Genomic DNA, 25,746 nt, shown 5'->3' with positions numbered 1-25,746 from the left:
TAAATGTTGTGGCTATTTCCCTTGGTCACCCAGCCCATGCTGAGCATAAAACAGCATCAACATTATCTCCTACTTTGGGCTCCAGTTTTCCTTCTCCTTCACTTTTGAGATTTGGATGTATTTCTTTTGTCCAACCTCTGATATAACTACAGAATTATGGTTGAAAAATGATGAGACCTTCAGTTGTTTCCAGACTTGGGACAAACAAATACTCCTTCAAAGTCAGAGAACCTATTTTATGTGCCAGTCTCCACGGGAGACATTGCCCCTGGACACATAAAGGAAATGCCATCCACTTATCTTTGTGTTAGTTGTACATAGACCTAAGTTAGTAGCTGTAATCATATTCATTGAGGGGCAGATTAATCCAACAAGGATTTAAGGAACATAAACAGGCTGACCCCACTCATCATAGAAGGAGGCCTACTAACTTCACCTTGCTGGGGCTCAAGGGTTTATGTTGCATTTGAAAAGTGAAAAAATAACTGTACTAAGTAGGCTCGCCTGTCAGAAATGAGCTTTTTGGTCAGAGGTCAGAGGACAGTTATAGGAATCACTTCTTATCTTCTATCATATAGATTCTATGAACTGAAATTCGGTCATCAGGGGGTAAATGTCTTTACTCATAGCTCCATATTGGTGGACCTAATTTTTAATGATATTTTAAGATACATTTTAAATGTAGTAATATATATTCCTGAGTTGTAGTCAAATTACAGAGCATAACTCTAAGCTGAAAACCTTGTTTTCTTAGTTGGAGAACAGGTATGCACTTAAAATTTATCCAGAAAAATATTCCCTATTATGAAAATGAAAATGAAAGAATTTTCTTTTGTCTTTCAAAACCAGACATTCAAATGCTTGACAAACTGCCTGCTAAGTTTTAGTCAGTGTTTCTTTGGAGTGAGCGCAAACAGCCTTTGTCCTGCTAGCAGTACTGGGCAGCTCGCAGAAGCTACACTCATCATGGCTGTGTAAGTCAGAAACACACCGATCTTGTCCTCAGGAGTCCTTCCTGAGTATCTATTTGCCTTAAGAGCTATTGGCAAATTATCTTTGAGACACAAAACTGTGATATAAAGGAGAAAGAATAACATGCATTTCAGTACCACCCTCCCCAACTAGAGTTTGGTACTAATTACAATGGTTATCTCAGCCATCAACCATGGCTGAATAGTGAAAGAGAATTACTCTTTCCCTTGATTTCCCTGGCAACACTCACAGTCCCATTTCCTTCACGCCATGAGACATGTGGGTAGCAATGAGCAGTACCAGGGTAGGATAACTTTGGATATCCAGCATATGTTATTAGAAGAGACTCCCAAGGAGGTCATGAATCCCTAACATGGGACTACACAGAGGCCTCTAGATGTGGATCAGAGGGAAGGACTCAGATATGCTATGTTGAGATAAAAGAAGCATCCAGACCTCAGAACACATTCAAAAGTGTGACTACTGAGTACCTTCTACTCCAGTGCAGCATAAAGAGGCTAAGCAACTGGAGGGCCCAGTCTTCTTCTTCCTCTTCCTCTTCCTCCTCCTCCTCCTCCTCTTCTTCCTCTTCTTCCTCTTCCTCTTCCCCGTCTTCCTCCCCTTCTTCCTTTTTTCCTTCTCACTGATTTCCCCATTGTAAATACCACTGAGCAGAAGCTGATTGGCAACATTGCATGTCACTTCATGAATAATTATGCAGCTACCTAGACATAAACTGTGTACCACTCAGTGGGACTGCATTGCAAAATGCAAGGAGCCTAGTAGTTTTAATATCAGTATTCCTGTTATGATTTATATTACAACAGCAAGCAGGGGAAGAAAAGTACTCTAGACTGGACCAACATAAAGTGGTATCAGTAGCACCACAAGGACACAAGCAGGAAACAAAATGTTGAAAATCATGAGACAGGTATCAATCAAATTAACATGTGAAAGAGTTCCTATATGTGAAAGAAATATAGAAAAAATTAATAGAAAGAAGAAATATTTCTGACTATATATTGAGTAGGCGTCTTAATAGAAGTCAAAAGAACTAATTTTCCTACAGTTGTGTGTGGTGATACTGAAATGAACAACATTCAATAATTCCTCTGCTTTGCTCTGTCATTTTTGCTCCGTTTTTCAACACATGGCTTCTCACATGCTCAGCACTTGCATGATAAAGACAAATGTATAACTAATATTCAGGAGAAGAATTCATATGCAAAGAATCAGGGCCATGTAAGTAGATACTGTGCCCACACTCCCAGTAACAGCACACACCATCCATTTTAAGCAAAAGAAAGAAAAATGACCTAATTCATAAATAAATGGGGATAGCCGCTGCATGATCCATGGCAGCATTCACAAAGTGTTTTCTAAAGGCAGATAACTGATATCCCCAATTGTTGATATTATATCTGAATCAGCATACAAATAGAATATATTTGAAAGTGATTATTTTGAACATGTTAATGATGTATTTTACAGTGATGTAAATCTATCAACTACATACATAGATAGTTTCCAATGAGAGTTGCTTGCCTTCCACAAAGACATGGATAAATTGTCTAAGGTGGATGTGTTTTCAGATGGCTATAATAGTAATACCATTTTCTTAAACTCAGCATCTTTATTCCTTCTGTTTACTGTCAATCATGCTATAAAAACCCAGGTAATAAACACAATCCAACTATTAGAAAGTGAGAAACCAAGAGTATAAAGGTTTTGTTAGCCTTACATGTGCATACCACTCTCTTTCCTAGGTTTGCAAGTACATCTGGTAGGTAGAATCCTTACCTACCATTTAGGAGGACCTACATTTGAACACAGCACAGCAGTCAAAATCATGTGATGCACAGTTTCTAAATTTAGTAGAAAAGATCTTATTTTTCCAAAGGAATATCATCTTTTTTACCAATTAAAAATTAATTGTGTGATTTCTTGCCTTACTAATGAAAAATATAAAATCATATAAGTAAATTTGTTTTTTCTTATAGTAGAAATCACAGATGAAAAGGACATAATCATAATAAGGTAGAATTGAGATTGTCTCACCCAAGGTTTTCCAGAATTCAGGGTTGCTGAGAATTCTCCCTGATTCTGCTCTCTCAAGGTAAAGAGGTTGCTTTGCTAGTATTTCAGTTGAACCTTGCACTTAATTTCTTCGTTTTCTCTTTGAAAACCACAATTATTTAAAAACAATAACCCATAGTCTCTTTATTTTAATTATCTTGACAATACCTCTTAGCAGATCTTGAGCAATTTAAAACTATGTTCAATAATAAGTTTGCAAGTTAGAAATAAATGTTCATCATATAATGAAGATGTTACCCCTTATGTTTCTTTATAACAGAATATTTTTCTGTTATAGAAGTATGAATGACACATAATATTTCAGAATGGAGAAACAAAACATCCCACTACTCTATGATAGGAAATGTTGGCACTTTACCTCACTTTCAAGTTCCCTTGCTGGGGCTGTCCATCATAGACAGATAAGATATCAAAGTCCTCTTCTAGGGCAAAGGTGTGGAAGGATAGCTGGATCCGGTTGCGCTCCCCAGTGATAATGATCCAGGTGCAGTTGGCATAATTAGGGTACCCATGGGGAAATCCAGGACTTTCGATGGTGCCATTGGGTCCCTGTACCAGGCCACCACAGTTCTGACCTAGGTAGAAAAACACAAAATAATATGTTATCTTATCATCATCAAGCTATAGTTTTAAGAATGCCCCTGACATTTTGACCAGTCTTTAATGATATATTCTAGAGGTATTTTGCAGGAATATTAAACAGCAATTTTTATCAGTGTTCAAGGATAGCAGGAGAATAGCAGATGGAATGGAAGGGAATCATAGAGTGATATTTATGAATTCATACCGTCTTTAGCTTCAATTTTTGACAACACAGGAAGAGATTATCCATGAATGATCTGTACAAAAAGCTAAAAACCCTCTGTCTATCAGTTCTTTGTTAGAGACTTGGAGTCACAGACAAAATCGATATTATTAATGTCACTGTAATGCATACAGGTTCAATACAGCTAAATTCAACATGTGTAACAATGATAGTAAGCACCATGGTTAGCCTTCCAAGAATGGATTTGAGCCTGTTTTGTGTTACCAGGAGTGCTATGATACAAAACGCCATAGGATCATAAAGTTTAACTTCTTGAAGATAGAAATCATTAAACAATGCAGTTTAAATGACACTTGACGAAAATAGTAACATAGCACAGGGTAGAAAACAAGTATTATGGGAAGGCTGGAAGAAGCTGAGGAGGAGGGCAACCCCATAGGAAGGTCAGCTGTCTCAGCTGACCTGGATCCTCAAGATCTCTCAGACACTGAGCCACCAACCAGGCGGCATACATTAGCTGACATGAGGCCCCCAAAACATATAAAGCAGAGGACTGCCTGGTCTGGCCTCAGTGTGAAAAGATGCACCTAACCCTCAAGAGATTTGAGGCCCCAGGGAGTGGGGAGATCTGGTGGGTTGGAGATAGGGGGTGGAAACATCCTCTTGGAGACAGGGGAGTAGGATTGAGATGAGGAACAGTTGGAGGCTGAACGAAAATTGGGGATAATGACTGGACTGTAAGGGAAGATTAAAGAATAAACACAAAACCAAAAAAAAGTCCACAAAGATATCTTCACCAAAAATATTACCGTTTCACAAGTAGGATAACCTATATGGATTAAGAAAATATTATAACTGGTTGGTGGAATAACTAAATAAATCCTTGGAATTGTAACTGTGTAGAAAACACACATAGCTCCCAAGTTGATACCTAGACCTTCCTACATTTCATAACTCTTGTATTCAACATCCCATCCAGGAAAGAACCAAGATGATTGAAAAACATAAGAGGAATTCGTAAATGAGAAAAAGTTTGTAGGAAGTAGGAAAGTCATGCGCTTTCTACTAAGCAAGACCTGGAAATAAGGAGAAGTGTAAATTTTTGCTTAATAATCAGTAGCAATAACCTTAGCAATTAAAAATAATACACATCAATTGTAAATGTATATAAAGACAATTTAGTTTATTCATGAAGACAGAGACAGATAGATTCCTCGAGAGGACATCGCAGGCTACACAAAGAAATGGCATCTCAACGAATAATAGTAAAAATATATCACTGTAGAGGAGTATATTTGGATCTCATAAAGTCTTGTTTTGATTTATCAACATGAGTGTGGTTACATGTTCAATGGTAATGGTGATATTGTACAACCTCTTTGATAGAGGTACAAATGGAGCAGACCTGAATAGAAAAGAGTCTGCTAGATTAGATCAGTTTATACCTATGATGACTTCAAACTGCTAGACAAAAGGACAAAAGTTGAGAATGAGGCTTTGTGTTTGTGTCAACAGAAAAGAAGAAAAGGCTTTGAATTCCATCTAAAAAATCAAGAACAGACCTGACCCGAGGGAAAACCCCTGAAGACCTTATACAGAAAAGCCAAAAGGACCAAACAAACAGGTGATGTATTTGCTGATCCATATAACTGTGGACATCTCTGAAACTGACTTAAATATAAAAATTTCTGAAGCCAAAATTTGATCTATACATGGCAAATAATCCGATTGGGTATAGCATTCTCTTATAATTGTATGTCATCCTTTGAGATGGAATGAATAGATTTTTGGCTATATGATCAAATTAACTTCTAATGAAGACAAATATCTCTCATCTGTTCAAACAAAAAGCAGAAAATCATCTTTAACTGATCTGTGCACATTCTATACGTAGTGTTAATACAGAAATATATATTACATCTAAAAGCTTTATAGTCACAGAAAAAAATAATCAAGAATGTAGCGCTGGCTGATAAGATGTACTCTCAGGGGGTTGGGGATTTAGCTCAGTGGTAGAGCGCTTGCCTAGGAAGCACAAGGCCCTGGGTTTGGTCCCCAGCTCCGAAAAAAAAGAGAACCAAAAAAAAAAAAAAAAAAGAAAGATGTACTCTCAGGGATGCTGAGATGTTGTGACTAATTTCTCTAGCTTCCCGTCTGATCCTTCCTTAGACTACATCAACGCTGTTTCCTCTAAAGACTTGCTTCTAAGACAACATCAAAACAGCTAGCTTATTTGGTCTATCTTTACATACTGTTCTAATAAGTACTCCAATTAAACTCCAAACTTTGTTAGCACATAGAGACTGGACAACAAATGTTATAATTACCTTTCTTAAGACAAACCATTTTTGTAATTTTGTTGGGTCCCTCAAAAGGAAGATTATGTCCAAAATCAACAGGAAGCAATTATAAGAGGTGAGGTAGAAGAATATGGGTCATTCAATAAATAGCAGATGTTTGTTGTATTTTAAAAGGGGATGGTTCCAAATACAGACTTAGAGAGGGAAAAGAGTAAATAGAGAGATTACATTCAGGGATTTCATTTTCTCTTTCCATTCTCTCTCTGTCTCTCTGTCTCTGTCTCTGTCCCTCCCTCTCTCTTCCTTTCTCTTTCTTTCTTTCTTTCTTTCTTTCTTCCTTTCTTTCTTTCTTCCTTTCTTTTGTCTTTCTTTTTTCCTTCTTTCTCTTTCTTTCTTTCTTTGTTTTTCTTTCTTTCTTTCTTTCTTTCTTTCTCTGGTAAGAGGAAGTGTATCAAAAAGAAAAGGGGGAAATAAAAGAATATATTATTAAATTTATTCTTCAATATAGATCTATTGCTATTCTCAAATAAGGATTTTTTTGTTTTCAGGATATGAATTATTATATATTGATATAAATTTAAGGTTATTTTGATCCACATAATGTATTAGTTTTCAAAGTTTATTTTATGTATTATAATTACATAATTTTTAAAATGCAGTATAAAGTTCTAGTCTTTTAGAAAGCTGTTATTACAAACAGAGATGGTAAAAAATTCAGGGTATGAATTGTTAGGAATGGTTAAGAAATGCAAGTTGATAGTCAGGCAATCAGATTCATAGTCATATTAAATACTAATTTAGTTAATTGAAATAAGCTGTTTTGAAGGTTATTCAGATACTCAATAATTAATATATGACAATTCAGATATCCTATAAATAGATAGTTGGGCTTCAAAAACCTCAGAGATCCAGAAATTGTTTCATTATTAAAAGAGCTTTTTAAATATGAGATTTGCCTGTTCTTGATAGTATCCTCTTCCCACTTCAAAGAAGCTGATCAAACACGCCATATAGAGTTGCTTCATATTTGGCAAGCTAGTTACTGGGGAAAGAAAATGCCCATGCATCAACTACAAGCAAAATGTTGTCCAGAAACGACAAATAGGGAAATAGACTATCAATACGTGAGTCCTTCATTATTCCCACTCCACAAAAGTTCTCTCAGATATACTGGTCCTGAAAGGCTGAAGATGGATGGTCCAATGTTTTAGAGACAGTTTAGGGAAGTTGTGTAGGTAGCTGACTGTGTCTCTCTTTTATATAATCTTGGAAGCTACTTTTCTGTACTTCCTACTTAACTTAGGTAATAATTATTCCTTCTCAAGTCTCTGATCTGTTTGAACACTTCATAGGTATAGTCTCACAATTAAGCTAAAATTGTTTTGGATTTAAGGAACTATTTTTAGGTCTAAGAAGTTTTGAGGATGGCAATACATGATAGGACAGAAAATAACTTAGCGACAAAACTCTAATTCATGAAAATAGGATAGATAATAGAATACTATCTCCAAATCACTAAATACTTGCAAACTATACAATATAATGTAAGCTATATCTAATAGCCTTCATTATCATTACTATTATATTTAGTTTATATTTGAAAGAAAAGAGCCTTTTATTGAACTAAACATGGGAATTACAGAGATAGTATCTTATGTATTATTTCACTCGTCACCTGTGGATTAAAAAAGAAAAACTATAGCTTATAGGACAGGGTAGAATAAAAGATGGGATATCTGAGCAGCAGAAATAATTTTGGGATAGTACCAAGCACGACATGTGATAGGGATGACACATGATGCCTCAGCAGGAGTAACGAGTCGCATGCCAGAATGTAGATTAGAATATTTGGGTTATTTTAAGTTATAATCTAGGCAATGAAGAGCCAAAATATTTGTACGTATATTTTGAGAATGAGTCTTATTTTGGGGCGCATGGGGGTGGGAAGAAGAAGACATACTTCTACAAAGAAGAGCAGAAAAGGGACTGAGGGAAATGTGTCCCTTTGCCCTTGTTTCCCTGGAATGTATGTGTGTGTATGCAAGTGCATGTGCATTTGCATGTGAGTGTGTACAAGTCCCAGGGATTCTCCTAATACACTTGTATTTCTGAGCTAGTTCCACACACCTGTCTTTGGAATGCGCTGCAGGATCAGGCTTTCTATGAGGACACTCTGCCATAAAGATTAACTGGGGAAGACTAGATGTACAATCTGCTGACTCCCTAGTTCATTAGACATCTTTTCTTCCCTTCCCTTCCCTTCCCTTCCCTTCCCTTCCCTTCCCTTTCCTTCCCTTTCCTTCCCTTCCTTTCCCTTCCCCTCCCTTCCCTTCCCTTCCTTTCCCTTCCCTTCCCTTCCCTTCCCTTCCCTTCCCTTTCCTCCCCTCTCCTTTCCTCTACTCCCTATTCCTTTCCTTTTCTTTCTTTTCCCAGCCTCACTTAAAAGCTTCTACTGCTACTTCTACTGGTCCTTCCTTCATCATCTTGGCTCAAAGACCTCATTCCATGTCCATCCTCACATCCCTCTACCATGATAGAAATACCATCAGTGCAAAACCACTTAGTCCCCATGTGATTATAGTTTTTCCTGTATCTAGTTATCTCTAACCAACTGCATGTCCTGAACAACCTAAAAGTCGGGGGAAATTGTTGTAAAGGGATGTCATAAAGGTATGGAAAGGCCAATTGCTCTCTGCCTCACTGTCCTGGGTCCCAATCTTCTGCAAATATTACCAACATGGACAGGTGCAAAACATTCCATTTTAATTAATTTTAGTATCTAATTGGTTTGGAGACAGCCATGGAATGATTTCTATATTCATTGTAGTTTTACCTTCCCTCTCAGTTGGACAATTTCCCACTGATACATTTTGCATTCTTAAATGTTTTGACACTAGGACTGTGGAGGAAGTTTCCAAGGAACCTGCACTTGCTCTGATTGATGTATGTTGTATATGTACTAGAATGTATTATCCAAGATTTCTTTGTTGTACTGCAAACAGAGAATTATTTCCAACTATATTTCAATCTTAAAAAATAATCACCATAGTAGGTTTTAGTGATCTCAAATCTTTTATGGTTATATTATAAAATGATTGTGGGAGCTTGTACAATCTTAATAAAATACATTTATTGAAAGGGATTTATGAGTTTAAAAACTAAAGAACTAATAAGAACCCATTTTCCAATAAATTTAAATGTAACCGTAATACTGTAACAACTGGATATTAAAGCTGTGGGGATTTGAAAGGGTTTTAAAGGAAACCGCTTTCCTGGTTTATCTAGCAATTCTTGCTTCATGGTAAATAATGAAAAATGAAGGCTCGATTATGAATTGGAGAAAAGAAAAAAGGAAACTAATAAAAAATGTTAGCTGAAAAGTGGTCAGTGTTTGACACCCATCGTGTGGTACCAGGTCACCAGACATAAAGAGTTCCCAGGAGAGAATCTTTAGGCAGCCTTCAGGGGATCTATTAGGATGATGCGTTTTGCAAGATGAGTCTTGTTTGATCACTAAACAAACTTTCCCACAGGCTCGGACAGAATCTTCAAGAATTGCTCAAAAGTTCTCAGCAAAAGAATATCATTCCTGGCTATACTTTGTAATCAGTGAAGAGATTTTCAATGTGCCCATGCCTAAGATGGACACTAGATGAGGAGTGAATGGTAAGGCTTTTCAGAGAAAGCTTGAGAAAGAATAAAACTGGAGATTGTATAGTCTTCACTGTCACATCTGAATGAAATGTTGCAGTAATTAAAATGGAATTTGATTGATTCTGGTTAAGATAAGCAGCCGGCAGAGAATAAAAACCCCAAGACCCACCCAATTGCCAATTCCAGACTTAAATCAAAGCTAGTGCTTCACACTGGTAAGAGGAGGGGTAACAGCACTTGGAAGAGGGTGGATATTTCAACTAGATGTCCACCTGGGAAAATAAATATTGACTCCAGTCCCACACAATATATAAATTCAATTCCAGATGGATTGGAGAGCTAAACATAAAACAATAATCTTTCCAAAAGACAACAATGTAAAAAAAACAAATCTTCATGGCTCAGTGTAGTTTTAATCTAAAACACAAAAATTAACCAACATAAAAACTATCCGAAAGGATAGCCATAAAAAGCAAGATATTTGAAATCCACGTTTGCAATGATTGATACATGATACATTGAAACATGAGTAAAAACACAGATGGAGTCACCCGCAGGTTAGTAAGAAAGGGGCAACGTAATAGAAATACAACCCCTCACCAGATTATGCTTCCTAAGGACAGAGGCAATGTGACCAGCCTCATATGTCTAGGTTGATAGCATTCTTGACATGGTACAATGTATCTCTATAAACAATGAGCCAACATAATCCTTAACCATGTTCCTCCTTTCTGCAAATGACTTCTGTAGTCTCCCTGCTTCTTCCTGCATGGCATCAGTCAGTTATCTTCTTCTATAAGGAAAGACATAAACAGAGAATATGGTGCCAAATACAGAATGCTTTTTTGTAACACTGAGTATGTGTGCTGTAACACTTGGGTTCTGATTGATGGGATAACATGGGAACATTTGGAGCTCCAAGTTAGACAAAGCCTAGAATACAGCAAAAAGAGTTTATACAGAAATTTCAGTGTTATCTCATAACACCAGAATGCAGATACTGTAGAGAGGTTTGTAGGCATGGGACAGGTATTTGTTAAGCGAAGAAGGGATCTCCAGGAAACTTGCTTAGCATTCCATTTTATCAGACAATCTGGCTGCATTTTGCATGTCTTGAGAAACTGAGACTGAATTAGAAAGTAGTGGACTAAGTCACACAGAAAAAGAATTTCAAGACATTGGAGCTTTAGGATGGTTGAATAGTTGTTACTGTGTTCTTAGGTTTACAGTGACACAGGGCAGCAAATAGAAAGCAAAAGTAAAAGAAATTTTTGGTTTTGTAGGAAGGGATATAAGTGAGTTTAAAGATGAACATAAAAAGGGTGCAGACAAAGTCCCTGTCACGTAACCAAATAGGAAGCTCAGAATTCACAGGAGGACAGTTGGAAAGTTGCTCTGGGTATAAGAGCCCACTCTCCAAGGGCTCCAGCTCATAAAGAGGCCAATGCATTTTGAAGGACAGATTGGATTAAGAGTGTTACCAAGCTGATTATGATCTCAAAACTGCCATCTATGGAAGGGGTTCTCTAGTTTCAGAACCCACAGGTCCATTTGGGCTCTGACAAGCCATCGAAGCTGTGGTATAGGTGATGTGAATTACTTCTTGAACTGGGCACATAATCTGCATGATACTGGTTTTGTAGCCACACAAAATGTAGGAGAAACAGCATTGTGGAGGCTTGTCCCTGGATTCCAGAAAGTTTTTAAGACCAAGTAGTGAATGGGAGAGTTAGATTCCTCCAAATTTCCTGAGAAGATACTATATTAAGTGGTAAAGATAACTCGTAAGTTAGAAATAAAGTCCATTTACTGTTCCAATATCAGAGATAACAAGTGTTATCTCATGACTGTCAAACTATCCTTCCTACCACCCTGGTACCCGAAGGACAGGAGTAAGATCAATTGTTTCCTGCGGAGTCTGTTGGCCTGAGCAATCTGCTGAGTTGGTCACATTGAGAAGTATGGCAGCTATGCATGTGCATCAAGATACCCAAGTCTGCTTTGGGCTCTGAGAAGAAGAGCAAGCAAGAACTGCATAGATAAGAGATTGCAGTTACAATTTGAATCTGTGCTGAGTACTCTATTTGATCATCTATAGACAACTCCCATCCTCCAAGAAGCATAAACCATTCTGGAGGGAAGTATAACTCAGTGGGCCATGGAATAGCTTCCTGCTTTGAAAACTATCAGCAGACTAAACAGTGCCACACAGCTGTCATGCAGAGGTGCCCAGCTCTGTGTTCTGAATGAACTGGCATTTGTTTGTTTCTCCCTGGACCCCTTGTCTTTACATTTCAGGCTGTATTACTCCATGCCTTCCTTTTCCCAGCATAAGAGATTTGCATCATAAAATCATCTGTGATGTATTCTGACTCACTTAGGCATGTGATAGATGAAGGTAATTCACATGCCTGTAGGCTCCCTTGGATACCACATGTAGTTTTCATGCCTCAATTCTGCGCCTGGTTCCCAATAGTACATAGGGGAAAAATGGGCACAGAATTTGAATACTCATGTGCCAGAATCTACACGGTTCTCAGCCTCATTTAATTATTGCATAAACTTTGAAATTGGAAACAGGTCAGCCTTTGATTTGTGAATTAACATTCACTTTTACTTGGATGGTATTTTATGTTAAGAAGATCTGCTGGGCAAAATCTTCATTCTAAGCACAAATATCTGATCAGTAAGAATCCTGTAACACAGAATTTGGTTGAGTAGTTGTGGAAAGACCTGGTTCATATTAGTTAGCATTTGAAGAACAGCAGGAAGTGTTTCCCATGTTGACAATACTAACACACGTAAGAAAGAATGAGTAGATCAATCAAGAAGAATTGAAAAATAATCACAGTAGCCAAAGATGTGGCTGTCTATAATTAGAGAGCAAATGGAGATTTGATAGAGAAAACAGAAGCACAAAAAGGTACATAATTGAAAGCTATCACTGGTAACAAGCACCAAAACCCTGTTTGCAAAAACCCTGGATTGTCATATCAGTTTTAAAATGGCACAGTTCAAGAGGAGGGAGAACAGAGACATTTAAAAGTCTCAAAGCCAACATCTATTCATTTCAGACATATATACTGTTAAAATCTTAATGTAGGTCTTCACATCCTACATAAACTGATCTGTCCCTGACATTTTATTGATTTCCTTTCAATCACACATTGACTTCCAGAGTTTCTGTGTCTGTCTCTCTTGCTCTTTGGGTCTCTCTGCCTCTCTCCCTGTCTTTCACAATGAACATCTTCAGGAATTTTGTAAGAACAGCCTGCCCTGAAAGAAGTTTGAAGGTATGGCATTTGTGTGTCAAAAACAGCTGAATGTCAGCAACAGAAGCCAAGAGCTCTTGGCCACTTGGATAGTTTTACTCCCAACACTTGAGGGAGATAATACTCATCAGAGTATGGTGAAGAGTCAAGTGCACAGGAAGGAACAAGTTCGCTCTGGTAGCCCAGACACAGTGAATAAAACACGGGATCAATTTCAATGGATCCTACAGGGAGATCATGATTTTTATAGGGCTATGTAAATACAAAGGCAACCATATGTCTTCATTAACTAAGGTTTGTCCTTGTGGCCACACGTAAGTTTTGTCTGCATTATTTCTTTGAATCCACCCAGCCTGCTCCTGCCTCAGGTCCTTTACATTTGCTAAGCCAGCCCTCACCAATGCTCTTCCCTTAGACTGTCCTGTACCTGATTCTTAGGCAGGAGCAAATCTGTTTGTCTAGATTCACAAACTCAACTAACAGTCCACACCCACCCAATAGCACCCAATACATTCCTGTCTTATTTCCTTGACACACCTACAACTTTGTGAGTGAATAATGTCTACTCCTTCCTTGGTTATTCAATAACAATAACTAACATGAAACTTTGTAGAGTTAGATCCCTGCCTGCCCTGCTTACCTCTCTGTTTGCAGTCCATGGACAGCATGATCTGAGCTGTGTTGGGGAATGGTGGTGGTGTTGGTCCAAGAGAAATCTATACACAGAGTAAGGAGAAATACAAAGGAGCTTCCTGGTCATTACAACTGGGTGACTAGATAATCCTAAGGAATTGCGGTGCCATTCATTATTCACCATTCTCAAACAGAGCTCTCCTATAATCTTAGCCTAATTTAATACCTATTAGTTGCAGGATGATTGATAATATCAAATATCCTCTGCCTTAGTTAATTCACCTTTCTGTCTTGGTGTTTTCTTTCTGAGTTCTGGAAGGAAGCCATAAGCCAGGGCAAGGTAGACCCAGAACCAAACAGCTCTTCCCCTCTCTGTCGCCTCTGGCAGGAGTGGTGGTGGGGGCTTCCTTTACTGGAACACCTGGATTTTTCCACCATGAACTATTGCTGCCTACATGATGACTAAGATGCTCTATGTGTCTCCACTTTGGAGAAACAAAGAAAACAGCTAGCAGAGTGTGCTCACCAGAAAACTCAGGGGTTGACAACTCACAGAACTAAGATGAGATTGATCAGTAGTGCATCAATATGACCACTGACCATATGTCCTCTATAGCTCTGCCTCGGTTGTCATGCAGTGGTGTCAGGGATGATGTAGTCAGTCTAGTTGCTGTGGTGACTGAACTCACAGATAGCTGAATAAGAGCAGGGGATGGAAGAAGAGATCCTATTGTTTCCGTCTTAGAAGGATAATCCAACGAGCCTCCTGGGGTTTAGAGATCCCAAAGCATGCTCCAGACTTTGTCAAGGTCCATCTTACATCCATCAAATGTCCATGTAGTGCTTTTGCCTGGAAGGGGACCTCATGAGCATCCTGTGCCCATCAACCCCTCTATTGTCCTTGAAGTTCCAGACCACAATAAGAAGACTAGGCAATTGGACAGATCTTTAAGATCATCAATAATCAGAGCAAAGAAAATCATAACGACAACCAAAACTACCTTTTAAAAGAATTCTAAGGCATTAAACGGATGTCTTGGTCTTAAAAAAATTTCAGAAATTCCACCTCTCTTGGGCATATACCCTAAAGATGCCCCAACATATAAAAAAGACACGTGCTCCACTATGTTCATCGCAGCCTTATTTATAATAGCCAGAAGCTGGAAAGAACCCAGATGCCCTTCAACAGAGGAATGGATACAGAAAATGTGGTACATCTACACAATGGAATATTACTCAGCTATCAAAAACAATGACTTTATGAAATTCATAGGCAAATGGTTGAAACTGGAAAATATCATCCTGAGTGAGCTAACCCAATCACAGAAAGACACACATGGTATGCACTCATTGATAAGTGGCTATTAGCCCAAATGCTTGAATTACCCTAGATCCCTAGAACAAACGAAACTCAAGACGGATGATCAAAATGTGAATGCTTCACTCCTTCTTTAAATGAGGAAAAAGAATACCCTTGGCAGGGAAGGGAGAGGCAAAGATTAAAACAGAGACTGAAGGAACACCCATTCAGAGCCTGCCCCACATGTGGCCCATACATATACCACCCAATTAGACAAGATGGATGAAGCAAAGAAGTGCAGACCGACAGGAGCCGGATGTAGATCGCTCCTGAGAGACAGCCAGAATACAACAAATACAGAGGCGAATGCCAGCAGCAAACCACTGAACTGAGAATAGGACCCCCGTTGAAGGAATCAGAGAAAGAACTGGAAGAGCTTGAAGGGGCTCGAGACCCCATAGGTACAACAATGCCAAGCAACCAGAGCTTCCAGGGACTAAGCCACTACCTAAAGACTATACATGGACTGACCCTGGACTCTGACCTCATAGGTAGCAATGAATATCCTAGTAAGAGCACCAGTGGAAGGGGAAGCCCTGGGTCCTGCTAAGACTGAACCCCCAGTGAACTAGATTGGTGGGGGGAGGGCGACAATGGGGGGAGGATGGGGAGGGGAACACCCATCAAGAAGGGGAGGGGGAGGGATTAGGGGGATGTTTGCCTGGAAACCGGGAAAGGGAATAACACTCGAAATGTAAATAAGAAATATTCAAGTTAATAAAAAAAAAAGAAATTCCAATCTATATTGCAGGCTACAGGGTGCAGACTTTGAAGACTGTGCTGGGAGACATACCACAGACACCATAAGGGCTGTCCTTCCAAGAAAATAATGGGTCACATGTGTGATGAGCTATCAGGTAGTTATGTTCCAATGAAACACCCACACATGAACCGAACTCCTGTGAACCAGAAGGTTGGTAGAGTTGATAATGTGAGGTTCTACACATGTATATATGCAGCAGAAGAATTGAACATACTTGCCCTTTTTAGTAAGACTCAAACCTCACAACTTAGAAGCATAGAAGTTTTTTTTCTATTTTCTACCAAGAAAATCTATGTGTTGTACCAAAAGGCAGGCTATAACTCGAAGGAATGCTCCCTCTTAATGCTTATAGCAAGGAGTCACCAAGCCACCTGAGCTGGAAAGAAATAAAAAGTTATCCTTGTATCTGAGCCAAAGGGTCAATCTTTCTCCTTGATTTATGCCTGTGTGGGTACAAAGCCACAGAGGCTCTTTTCTTTTTATGGGTTCATGCATGATGTCTTTAATAAATAAAAGGATTTGGAATCCCAAAAAAATTATTTGAGCCATATGGATTGAGGGAGCAGGGACTGAGGTACAGGTTGTGTCCTCTGCAGCTCTGGAAGATGGGAGTATGCCTGACACTTCGTCAACTGCATTTGGAACAAGATTGCTAAGGATGTTGGGCATGATACGATTGCTCACATGTGGGGTGAGGTAGCACAATGAGCCTGTGTGGGAAAGACCAGAGTAAAGACATTGACGAGATAAATACTAGCGGGTCATCAATGGATGTGACACTCCACTTGTGTATTCTTTCCCCATGATTCATCTTCTCCAAAACCAGTACCAGTGGGTTTGGTTTTTTTCTTTCAGCTTTTTCACTCATCCCAAGCTCTGGACAAGATATCCAAGCCAGGGCTTGTTTTTAAGATGTTTTAGAAGCAAATATGCATGCTTTTGAGGTTCCATGGGGGATTAGAATCTATCCTGCAGGGAATCTGAGAAACAAAAACAAAAGCAAAAACAGGAAGGCACTGGTTTTCAAGTCTGCAGCCTTGAAAACATACAGCCATGGTGAACTTCATGGGCTTTTATTATGTTGATTTCTAACCGACCTCTCAGTGTAAGGTTTTAATTTGTCTGTGAGCACAGTTATTTGTTTTTATTTACTGTGTTCTTCTTTTGCCCAGGTTTAGCCTCCAATGTTGTAGAATAGAAACGAGACTCAGGGGAAAGCTTGGCCTGCCTATGAATACAGTCATTCCTGTTGATCTGTTCAGCCGGACAGTACTAATTAATTTCTTTGCTGTCACCATCGTATGTGAATCCCAGCCACAATTTGTACTTTAAATATTTATAGAGGGAAGGAATATAGCCACAGAGGCAGGAGCAGTTTGCTGCATTAACTGAACAAAGGTGTGCAGTGAATCAGAACTGCACTGCTATTGGAGAGGACAGGAGGATTACCAGGCAGTGCTAAGTAGACAAAAGCAGAAGCTAAAGGGAGAAGATTGCCCTGGCTCAGAGAAAAAGCAATTTCCCCTTCAAATTTCCACAACATGAAATGTCTGTGGACTGAAGGTCAATTAGCTGGCGCAGAGTTACAGGTGTATTAGTCATGGGTTTAGGGAAAATGTACTTATTTCATAATCAATAGTAGAAAAGTGAGCATATCAAGGGGAAAAATGTTGAGATGCAACCTTTAATGGTACCTTTAGTAACCAACGGAGAAGCATTTGGGGGGTGACACCTCAGCCAACATTGTACATCTCCTTAATGATCTGCAGCTGGCTACGTGCTTTCCCCCAAGTCTCTGCTTTCGGTCACATGTGGAAAACATGGGAGTGAAACAACAGTTTAGCAAAACCCACATGATAGCTGGGTTCTAAAAGCCAGGACAAATGGACAGTTGCTTGTCCACACAAGAGCTGCAGGGTAGTTTCAAATCCTCAGGAGATTCCTGACCTCCATCAGGAAAAATGTTCCAATCTCTGCCCTGTATCAGATGGCCTCTGTTTCAAAGTGACTTTCGCACATTTGAGTATTTCTTTCATAATTGTATTCAAGACCCATATCTCCTCCCAATCCTTACACACAATAGGTCAGCTGTTTGTATAGGAAGTAAATTCAGTTGTTCTAGTGATGATGATGCTAAGAGAAGTTTAGTTGAGTGCTCTCTATAACAAGTAGATCATCCTGAAATCTCAGGTCCCCTAAGGTATACATTCACTGTAATTGAGCTGAGAAAAATTGGAATCACCAATTTACTAACATAATTTTTCCAGATAACTTAGTACATTGGGAAAAACAAGAGGGGAAACAATAAAGCCCATTTATAAAGAACAAACAGACTAAGGTTCTAGAGAACCTTCTAGAAAGGAAGGAAGAGACCAGGAACATGACAGGAGAGCATGGCTCTAGCCCTGTGCAATGCAGAGATGAGGACAGCTATTGGGGTAAGGCCTTTGATCGTCTTGGTAGTCTAGTTTCCAAAGTCAATGTATCCCTTGGAACACACATGAAACTGTGTACAACTTCAATCTCTCCTTGCAATGGAAACAATTTGATGCAAAGGGAAGTCACTGACCATCCTTCTAGTTCTAGGTGAGAAGGTACATGCCTACCTGGTCAGGGACAAACTTGCCCTGATTACAGGAGAGCAGGAAACATGGGTTGACTACTTGATGGTAGGGTCAGAGCCCCTCATTGTCTGCTACCTCAAAAAGTCAGCCCATTGACTCCCAGGCTTTGTGGAGAATGAGAGGAGAAAATAACAGGAGACAGAAGACAATACTGACATGAAGAAAGTGAGTTTTTCTTGTGTAGACTCTGGCATTTATAAGGGAGGACAAAGTCACTGGGTCACTAAGCAAGGTGTGTGTGGGAGATGATAGTCACTAAAGTTTCAAGTGCACTTGAAATTGTACCATGAAGGAGTTGGATACATTTTTTCTTTCATGCTGAAGCAGGCCCATGCAAAACACTATCATATCCCTCCACACTGTGCTTTCATTCACAGCTTTAAATCTCCATCACTTTTGAGTACACGTGCTATTTTATTCCTTTCCTGACAACTTCAAAAACTCTTGGGTTTAAATGAACCAAAACCTGCACGCATCAGACTTTCAGAAATAGGCTCAGGGTACCAGCTCCTAATTGTTTCTGTTGATTTCAAAATAGAAACTTTCCTTCGTGATTTATGACATGCATTAAAATAGTTGCGGATAACCACTTAGAGCCAGAGCACAGACTGCGAGGCTCCTGATCACAATGTGATACTTCTCGAGTGAAGCTGCCCAGGGCAGAAAATAATCATAACACAAATGGCACAAGAAAATCTATATTCAGCCATTTTTCCCTGGAACTCTAAAGTACGTTAAATACCACTTTGAATTTGAATGGAGGCATTTGCAAATAAGTGGTCTTTATCAAGTGAAAGCCTTTTAAGATTCTGAAGATGTGTATTTTCCATAATGTTATTCTTTAAATATAGCTTTGTGGCCACTTTACCCCTGAAGAGTAATACCATGGAGGATATTACCAGATATGACCAGTTTCCTTTCTATGCTGTACCATTCCTATGCCCAAACATTGAGGTCATTTTTTTTTCATGTGACTTGAAAATGCTTTTCCAAATTCAAACATAATTTCACATGTTGTAATTTTGTCTTTTTCTGTAAAGATGTAAGCTGATTTTACTCCCACTCGGGCTGGGGGGGGGGGCATTTTCCATTCATCTTTTCAGTGTCTCAACTTTGAAGACCCATTCTGTCTATTCTAAAACACTAAAAATTCGTAGGTAATCAATTCAGAAAGTAGATCAACTGAACCGCATGTGAAAATAGATGATGATGATGATGAGCTCTGAGATGTGGTGCTGTCTACATGGAGAGATACCAAAGGACCACAGCCCAGGGAGCTCCACCATCTCACTAACTCTGTTCCTGAAGTGTAGATGATTGGTTAGCGAGTGAAGAAGTGACTATGCAGAGTAGGGCTCTTGTCCTCCCTCTTCTGCAAGAAAAACCCCATCCACAATGCTACAGGCACAGTCACTTGCTTCTGGAGGGACAGGGTGGTCTCCTTAGGAAAGGGTGGGGAAGATGCTCTTGCAAGTCAGATCTTGTGAGAACTGGCCTGCCTCTTGATATCAGCAAAGGTTTAATGTGTACCTGGCCATCGGTATGAGATTTCCTTGTTGCCCTTTCTTTCCTTGTTTTTCCCTTCCTATGCTGTCCCTCCCCTTCTCCTCCACCTTCTATTTACTCCATAGGTACTATTGCTATTGTTTACTTTCTGCTTACTGCCTCTTCTTCTTTCTTCCCATATTCTTCCACCCTTCCCTCCTCCCTCACTTTTTACCTTCAGACAGATGATCGTCAAAAGAAATCTCTATCAAAATCCTGATTAAACAAAAGCTGAAGAAACAGACCAAGGGTCATGTACTGGAAAAAAAATATAGAGAGACTCTAAAAAGTGGCTTTGAAATTCAACTATTCAACTATTAGGAAAGAGAAGGAACAAGCACAAAAGAAGTGTAGAGACTCATTTCCATAGCAACTACATTAGAACACCGAGCCTCTTCCATTTTCTACAAATACCTATAATGCTTTCCAAGGGAAGTCACAACATGCTCTAGCCACAGTGAAGCCAATAGATTTTGTTCATGCAAAATTATTGATATCAGAGTTTTCAGAAAAAGTCCAAAAGCCTCTGTATCAAAACTATTCAGACATATAAAAAATGTCACATAGAGATAAAGGAAGCAAGGGAGGGGTTGCCCAAACAAGCTAAGATTCTCAGTAAAGAGGTGGGCATTATAAAAACAGCTCAGTAGCAACCATGGAGCTGCACTGTACACACTACCAAGATGGCTCCGTGATAAAGGGATGGCCACACAAGCCTGACAACCTGACTTCAAACTTCAGAACCCACATAAGATGGTAGAAAAGACCCAGTTCTAAAACTTCACCCTATGACCTTAACATTGCCCATATTATAGCAAGCCCACACTCATAGTCATGCACACGATACGTTAGTAAATTAAAATTTAAAGTACAACCACTGAAATAAAACATTCCTGGTGACTTTTATTATTTTGTCATTAGGACATCAGATGAAACACTATATATTTCAAAGCAAATTGAAGGGACAGAAATAAGTTTAAATGTCAGAAAGAAATATGAATGAAAAAAATGAAACCAAGTTTGAGAGAGTAGCAGGATGCTATCAACTACCAAATACATGAACAGAGAGAATGTGAGAGCTGACAGGAAGGCAAAGTGTGGACTACTGCATATGTAAAAATGGAATGAAAGATAATCCATGAGTAGACTAAAAGCAGATACTTCTGGGAATGTAAATGTCAAGCTGGGGCATGCTGTGGTCATCCTGTTGAAGACAAAGACCAAATCTCAAATCGACAAGGAAAAAGATTATCTATTCTACATAAGGTATCCATGGGATTGGCAACATATTCCTCAACAAAGGAACTGGAGAAAGATGAAGAAGGGCATGTTTAAAATGCTGAAACAAAGAACCAAGGGGAAGCCTTTTATCTAAATTACTATCTGTATATACAGAAAACCTATACTGGCAAGTTGTAGGAATTCTAGTCATCACACATAAACCAAAGCAAAAATTCTGTAATAAACAATAATGGAATTCAACTATGAACTAAAATAATACACCTTGATCATAAAAATATTCTTACATTTACTTGAGATAAAGTAGAACCAATTCCAATTTCTTCTGATAGATTTAGGATGAGAATTGGTATCCCTGTGGTTACCATTGAGGACATTGCTGAATATAATTTACACAAAGAAATGAGTGAGAACCACAGTACACATGTTGAATAGTCAAACACTCAAGTCAGCAGCAGCACAGGATGCTACCCTTGATCTCAGTGAAATGACCAAGAATGCATCTGTGATAGTAAAAATGAGAGGCATATACCTATGTAAGATAACAAATAATCCTCAAGATACTCAAAGTAAGTTTTTCCTTATTAAAAAATACCTCTACCATAAATATGATAAGGTCTCCATTCAAAATTTTGAGAATTGCAAAATGGAATTAAAATGAAAAATGCAACCCAACCACATTTTCTGTAAGACACTAGCTTTTGATTCAAAGACACACATGGGTTAGGATTGAAAGTATGGGAAACTTTTGGCACTCTGTAGAAAGAATATGTAGGCACTGACATCAGGCAGAGTAGATTACAACTTTATCGCTGTTATTCAAGATGAGGAGGAACTTTTATGTTTTGAGAAATGTATAAACTGGTGAACTAGAGATGACACTCATTTGCATACAGACAGAAAGAGTATCAAAGTAGAAGAAGCACACTAAGAGAATCAAACTCCTAAAATCTGTTGCACAGTGATGATATTCATATCAGGAATCCACATTTATGGTGAACGTGATATCTAAGTGGATCAGCAGGGCACCTGGTGACTGAAATAAGACACTAAAGCAATCAGAGGCAGCAGACTTACAACACCCCATCAACACAAAGAGACATGTGAATCATTCACATGGTACATAATCACCAAATGAACTTATACCTTGGAAAACCGTGTTTTACAAATGATCATGTCTAATTAAGTTTTAAAAGTATGTAAATACAAAGTCACTTGTCCAGTCAAAATATAATGAGGTAAGAAATCAGTAAGAGGGAGATGATAAACTGATTAAAAGTAACTTTAATAAATGAGTTAATGGATAAATCTTAGGGGACCTTTTAAAAACCTTTTAAATATAAAGAGGAGATGGAAAAATAGGTAGGGTAAAGAAAGAAACACCCAGAGTGGAATCCATAGCTGCAAATTTCACCTTAAAAATAAAGAGATCTCAGTCAGGCATCTTGAATTCCCATCTGTGAGGCTTAAGGGAAGAAGAGAAAACCAAAGTCATAGCTGGCAGATGAAAAAAAATGGAAAATTTTAGCAGAATTAAACAAAAGAGGAAAGAGCAAAACAGTAATTGTTAAATAAAAGACAACCAATGTTGACAGTGAAATATTATCCAGACTTGAAAATAATGGAATACAGATTCAAGCTACAGAATGGAGAAATAATGAAAATGTTATTCTGTGTGAAAAAAAAGTCAGATCACTAAAGCCATATAATGTGTTGTTTAATGTATATGGAATATCAAGGGTATTTTAGCCCAAAGACACAGAAACAAACTTGCTGCCATCTTGGATATTACCAAAGAAAGTGGGCAGTAAGTGCTAATGGGTACATGTTCTCTGATTGGATGATGAAATATTTCGCTCCTAGAAATGTGTGTTGCTCATACCACTCCATGTACACTCCAAATGCCACTGGCTCACCCACTTTAATTTTGTTTTGTTTACTTCAGTGTCTTTTAAGCCATTTCACTCTGGCTCCCATATTAACAAATTAAAAAATTAACAAACTATACAAATTGCAGATCAGGAGACTTGAATCAACCAGAGGAAAAGGTATTTCCCATACTTAAACACCTACAAGAAATAAAAATACAAATATTCAGAAAACTAAAGATCAATGAGAATTTACATAAATTGATGGGTTTTCAGCTGTAAATATCTGTGGCTATAATTACATGTAATGAATATTACAGGGACATTGATTAAAAGGAATATTCCCAGAAACAGGATTTTTTTATACGATTGGAGCCTGGATAACTCTATCATGGACTAGTCAAGGTTGTACTAGTACTTAGAGTATTCAGAGCTGTGGTTTAACTGGAGGAAGTATACAGTAGGAGTCTCTCTGGAAGAACATCCCTATTTTCTTCCTCTCCATTGTTTTCTCTCTGCTTCCTACATGTCCCAAGGCAGCAGCTCTACTCTGTCACACCCACCAGTGGCCAGGATGTCCTGTTGGACTCCAGCTCCCCAAAAGTGGTATAAACTGCCTACAGAACAAAACCTCCAAGACCATCAGTGAAATGAATTTTGTACCCTTTGAAATTATTGCCTCAAGTATTTTTTATAGTTACAAAAGCTGGCAAATTTTTGGAAAGGGTTTGCCTTCTTACTAAGACTGGAAAAGAGAAAGAATACTGAGTCCCATGTACTTCCTGAACAGACTGGAGAAGTCGTCAACTGATACCATAAAGGAATGAGTTAAAATTATCACAGTGAGAAAAAAATATGGTTTCCTGTGTAGAAACAAAAGTCCTCTCTACATGAAATATCTCACGGAATCTGAAAGAAACTTCCATAGTTAAGGAGCTCAGTGATGTTTCAACATGGGAGGAAAAATATGAACATAGAAGTCTACTGCATCGTTCCAAATCATACGAGTAGATAGAAATCTAAGAAAACCCCGAAGGTTGCTGAGCAAATGTGAAATGGCTGCAAACATCCTGGCTGTACACAACATAGTGAAGACATAAACGCACATCACAGTGAAAGAGAGGTTTATTGTGTTGCGAGTAAAACTCCCAGCTCAAGGTGTGGTCAGGAGAGCCAGGAGAGCCAGGAGGATTCTAAGATTAATACAGAAAGACAGAAACTGAAACAACCAGGATGGTTTGAAAAACTGACATTGAAAACACAAATGTGAAATGAAGAAAAAATAAAATTTGATCAAAATTCATTATACAAAAATATTTAAAATTTTTTTACTTGTATATGTGTGTGCCTGTTTATATAAGTATACACACAAGCTTAGAGGTACCCATGCAGGACAGAGAAGGTTACCACATGCCCTTGAGTTGAAGATACAAAAGGTTTTATGCCATCTAAATGGGTGCTAGGAATCAAGTCCTCTAGAACAGTAAGTTCTCCAAATTGAAACACTACCTCTTCAGCCTGGATTACATTAATTATCACTTTAAAGGAAATGATTACTGGGAGAAAACTGAGATAACCATATAGGATTTCTCTATATATCATTTTCGTTGCAATACATGTGACTCTGGAGCTGGAGAGATGGTTCTGTGGATGAGAGCGCTGGCTGCTCTTGACTGGCTTCTGGAGGATCTGGGTGGGATTACCTGCACCCACATGGTGGCTCACAATCTCCTGTACCTCCAGTTACAGGAGGTCCAGTGTGCTCTCCTGGCCTCTTCCGGTACCGGACATGCATATGGTACACAAATGGAATGCACCCATATGACATGGAAAGAAAATGCACAAATATTCAAAAGAGGAAATACGTGTGAATCTAAAAATATATCAAATCAAGTTTAAAAGACAAAATCAAAACAAAACTATCTCTCTGAAGACCCTTAGATCTTAGTAATCCGCTCTCTATAATATTGGTATGGAGAGTAGCATATGCACTCCAGGTAAGACGAGCTGTTTTTTATCAGTGTTGGAAGGAAGCTGAAGTAAGGTAATGTGTGGAAGCAGGAATGTAGCACGATTCCCAACAGTAAACTCTGATGAGGATTACATTAGTTGACAGGTGTCTACACTTATGCTAATCTACTTTGCATCATGACTCAGATTACATGGCTTTGACGTAGGACATTGCACCCCATGGGCAAACAGACCATGGAAATATGCAGTCTGTTACATGAAGATGCTAAGAGTTCATAATAAAGAAATTGAAGAATGTAGGAAAGGCACTTATAAATAAAATATCTTGACTTTTCTAATTGGCTAAAATAAAATGTGAAAATTAAAGAGGAAATAAAACTCCAAATAAACTTATGACTAACTCATAGTAATGACGTGTTTTCAGCCTTGGTCCAGGATCTCCTAATACGCAATTTAATAAACATCTTTACTTAATAGACAAATAAGTGGTTTCTATAAATAGCAGAATGCAGAATACAGAGTTAGTAACAGGAAACAAAGAAACTCACAGAGCAATTTATAGGAACACACATTGTTCCCAAAATTCCAGGGTAAGGGGTTTGGTTTTGAAAGGAGAACACATTGACACGCTTTTCCTTTAATAACACTAATTTCTTTCTGTTTCTCCAGTGAGTCCCAGTGC

At 38.5% G+C, this 25,746-nt stretch overlaps 2 protein-coding genes across 2 annotated transcripts in view; both read right to left on the bottom strand.

Annotated features, from left to right (window-relative positions):
- Erich1 (glutamate-rich 1) overlaps positions 1 to 25,746 on the bottom strand; it is a gene marked incomplete at its 5' end in the record, with an annotated part of 52,793,804 nt that overhangs the window by 3,038,554 nt on the left and 49,729,504 nt on the right.
- Positions 1 to 25,746, bottom strand: part of Csmd1 (CUB and Sushi multiple domains 1) — a 1,600,021-nt gene that overhangs the window by 1,287,260 nt on the left and 287,015 nt on the right. For both annotated transcript variants that reach the window (XM_087588866.1, NM_001037327.2), the window contains exon 2: positions 3,428 to 3,644. In XM_087588866.1, the coding sequence (XP_087444992.1) occupies positions 3,428 to 3,644 (217 nt within the window). The remainder of the gene's footprint in view (positions 1 to 3,427; positions 3,645 to 25,746) is intronic.

Source organism: Rattus norvegicus, chromosome 16 (assembly GCF_021556685.1).
Source record: "Rattus norvegicus strain SHRSP/BbbUtx chromosome 16, alternate assembly SHRSP_T2T, whole genome shotgun sequence".
Taxonomy (NCBI): domain Eukaryota; kingdom Metazoa; phylum Chordata; class Mammalia; order Rodentia; family Muridae; genus Rattus; species Rattus norvegicus.
The sequence above is the reverse complement of the archived record's forward strand: the minus strand, read 5'-3'. Positions and strand labels throughout refer to the sequence as shown.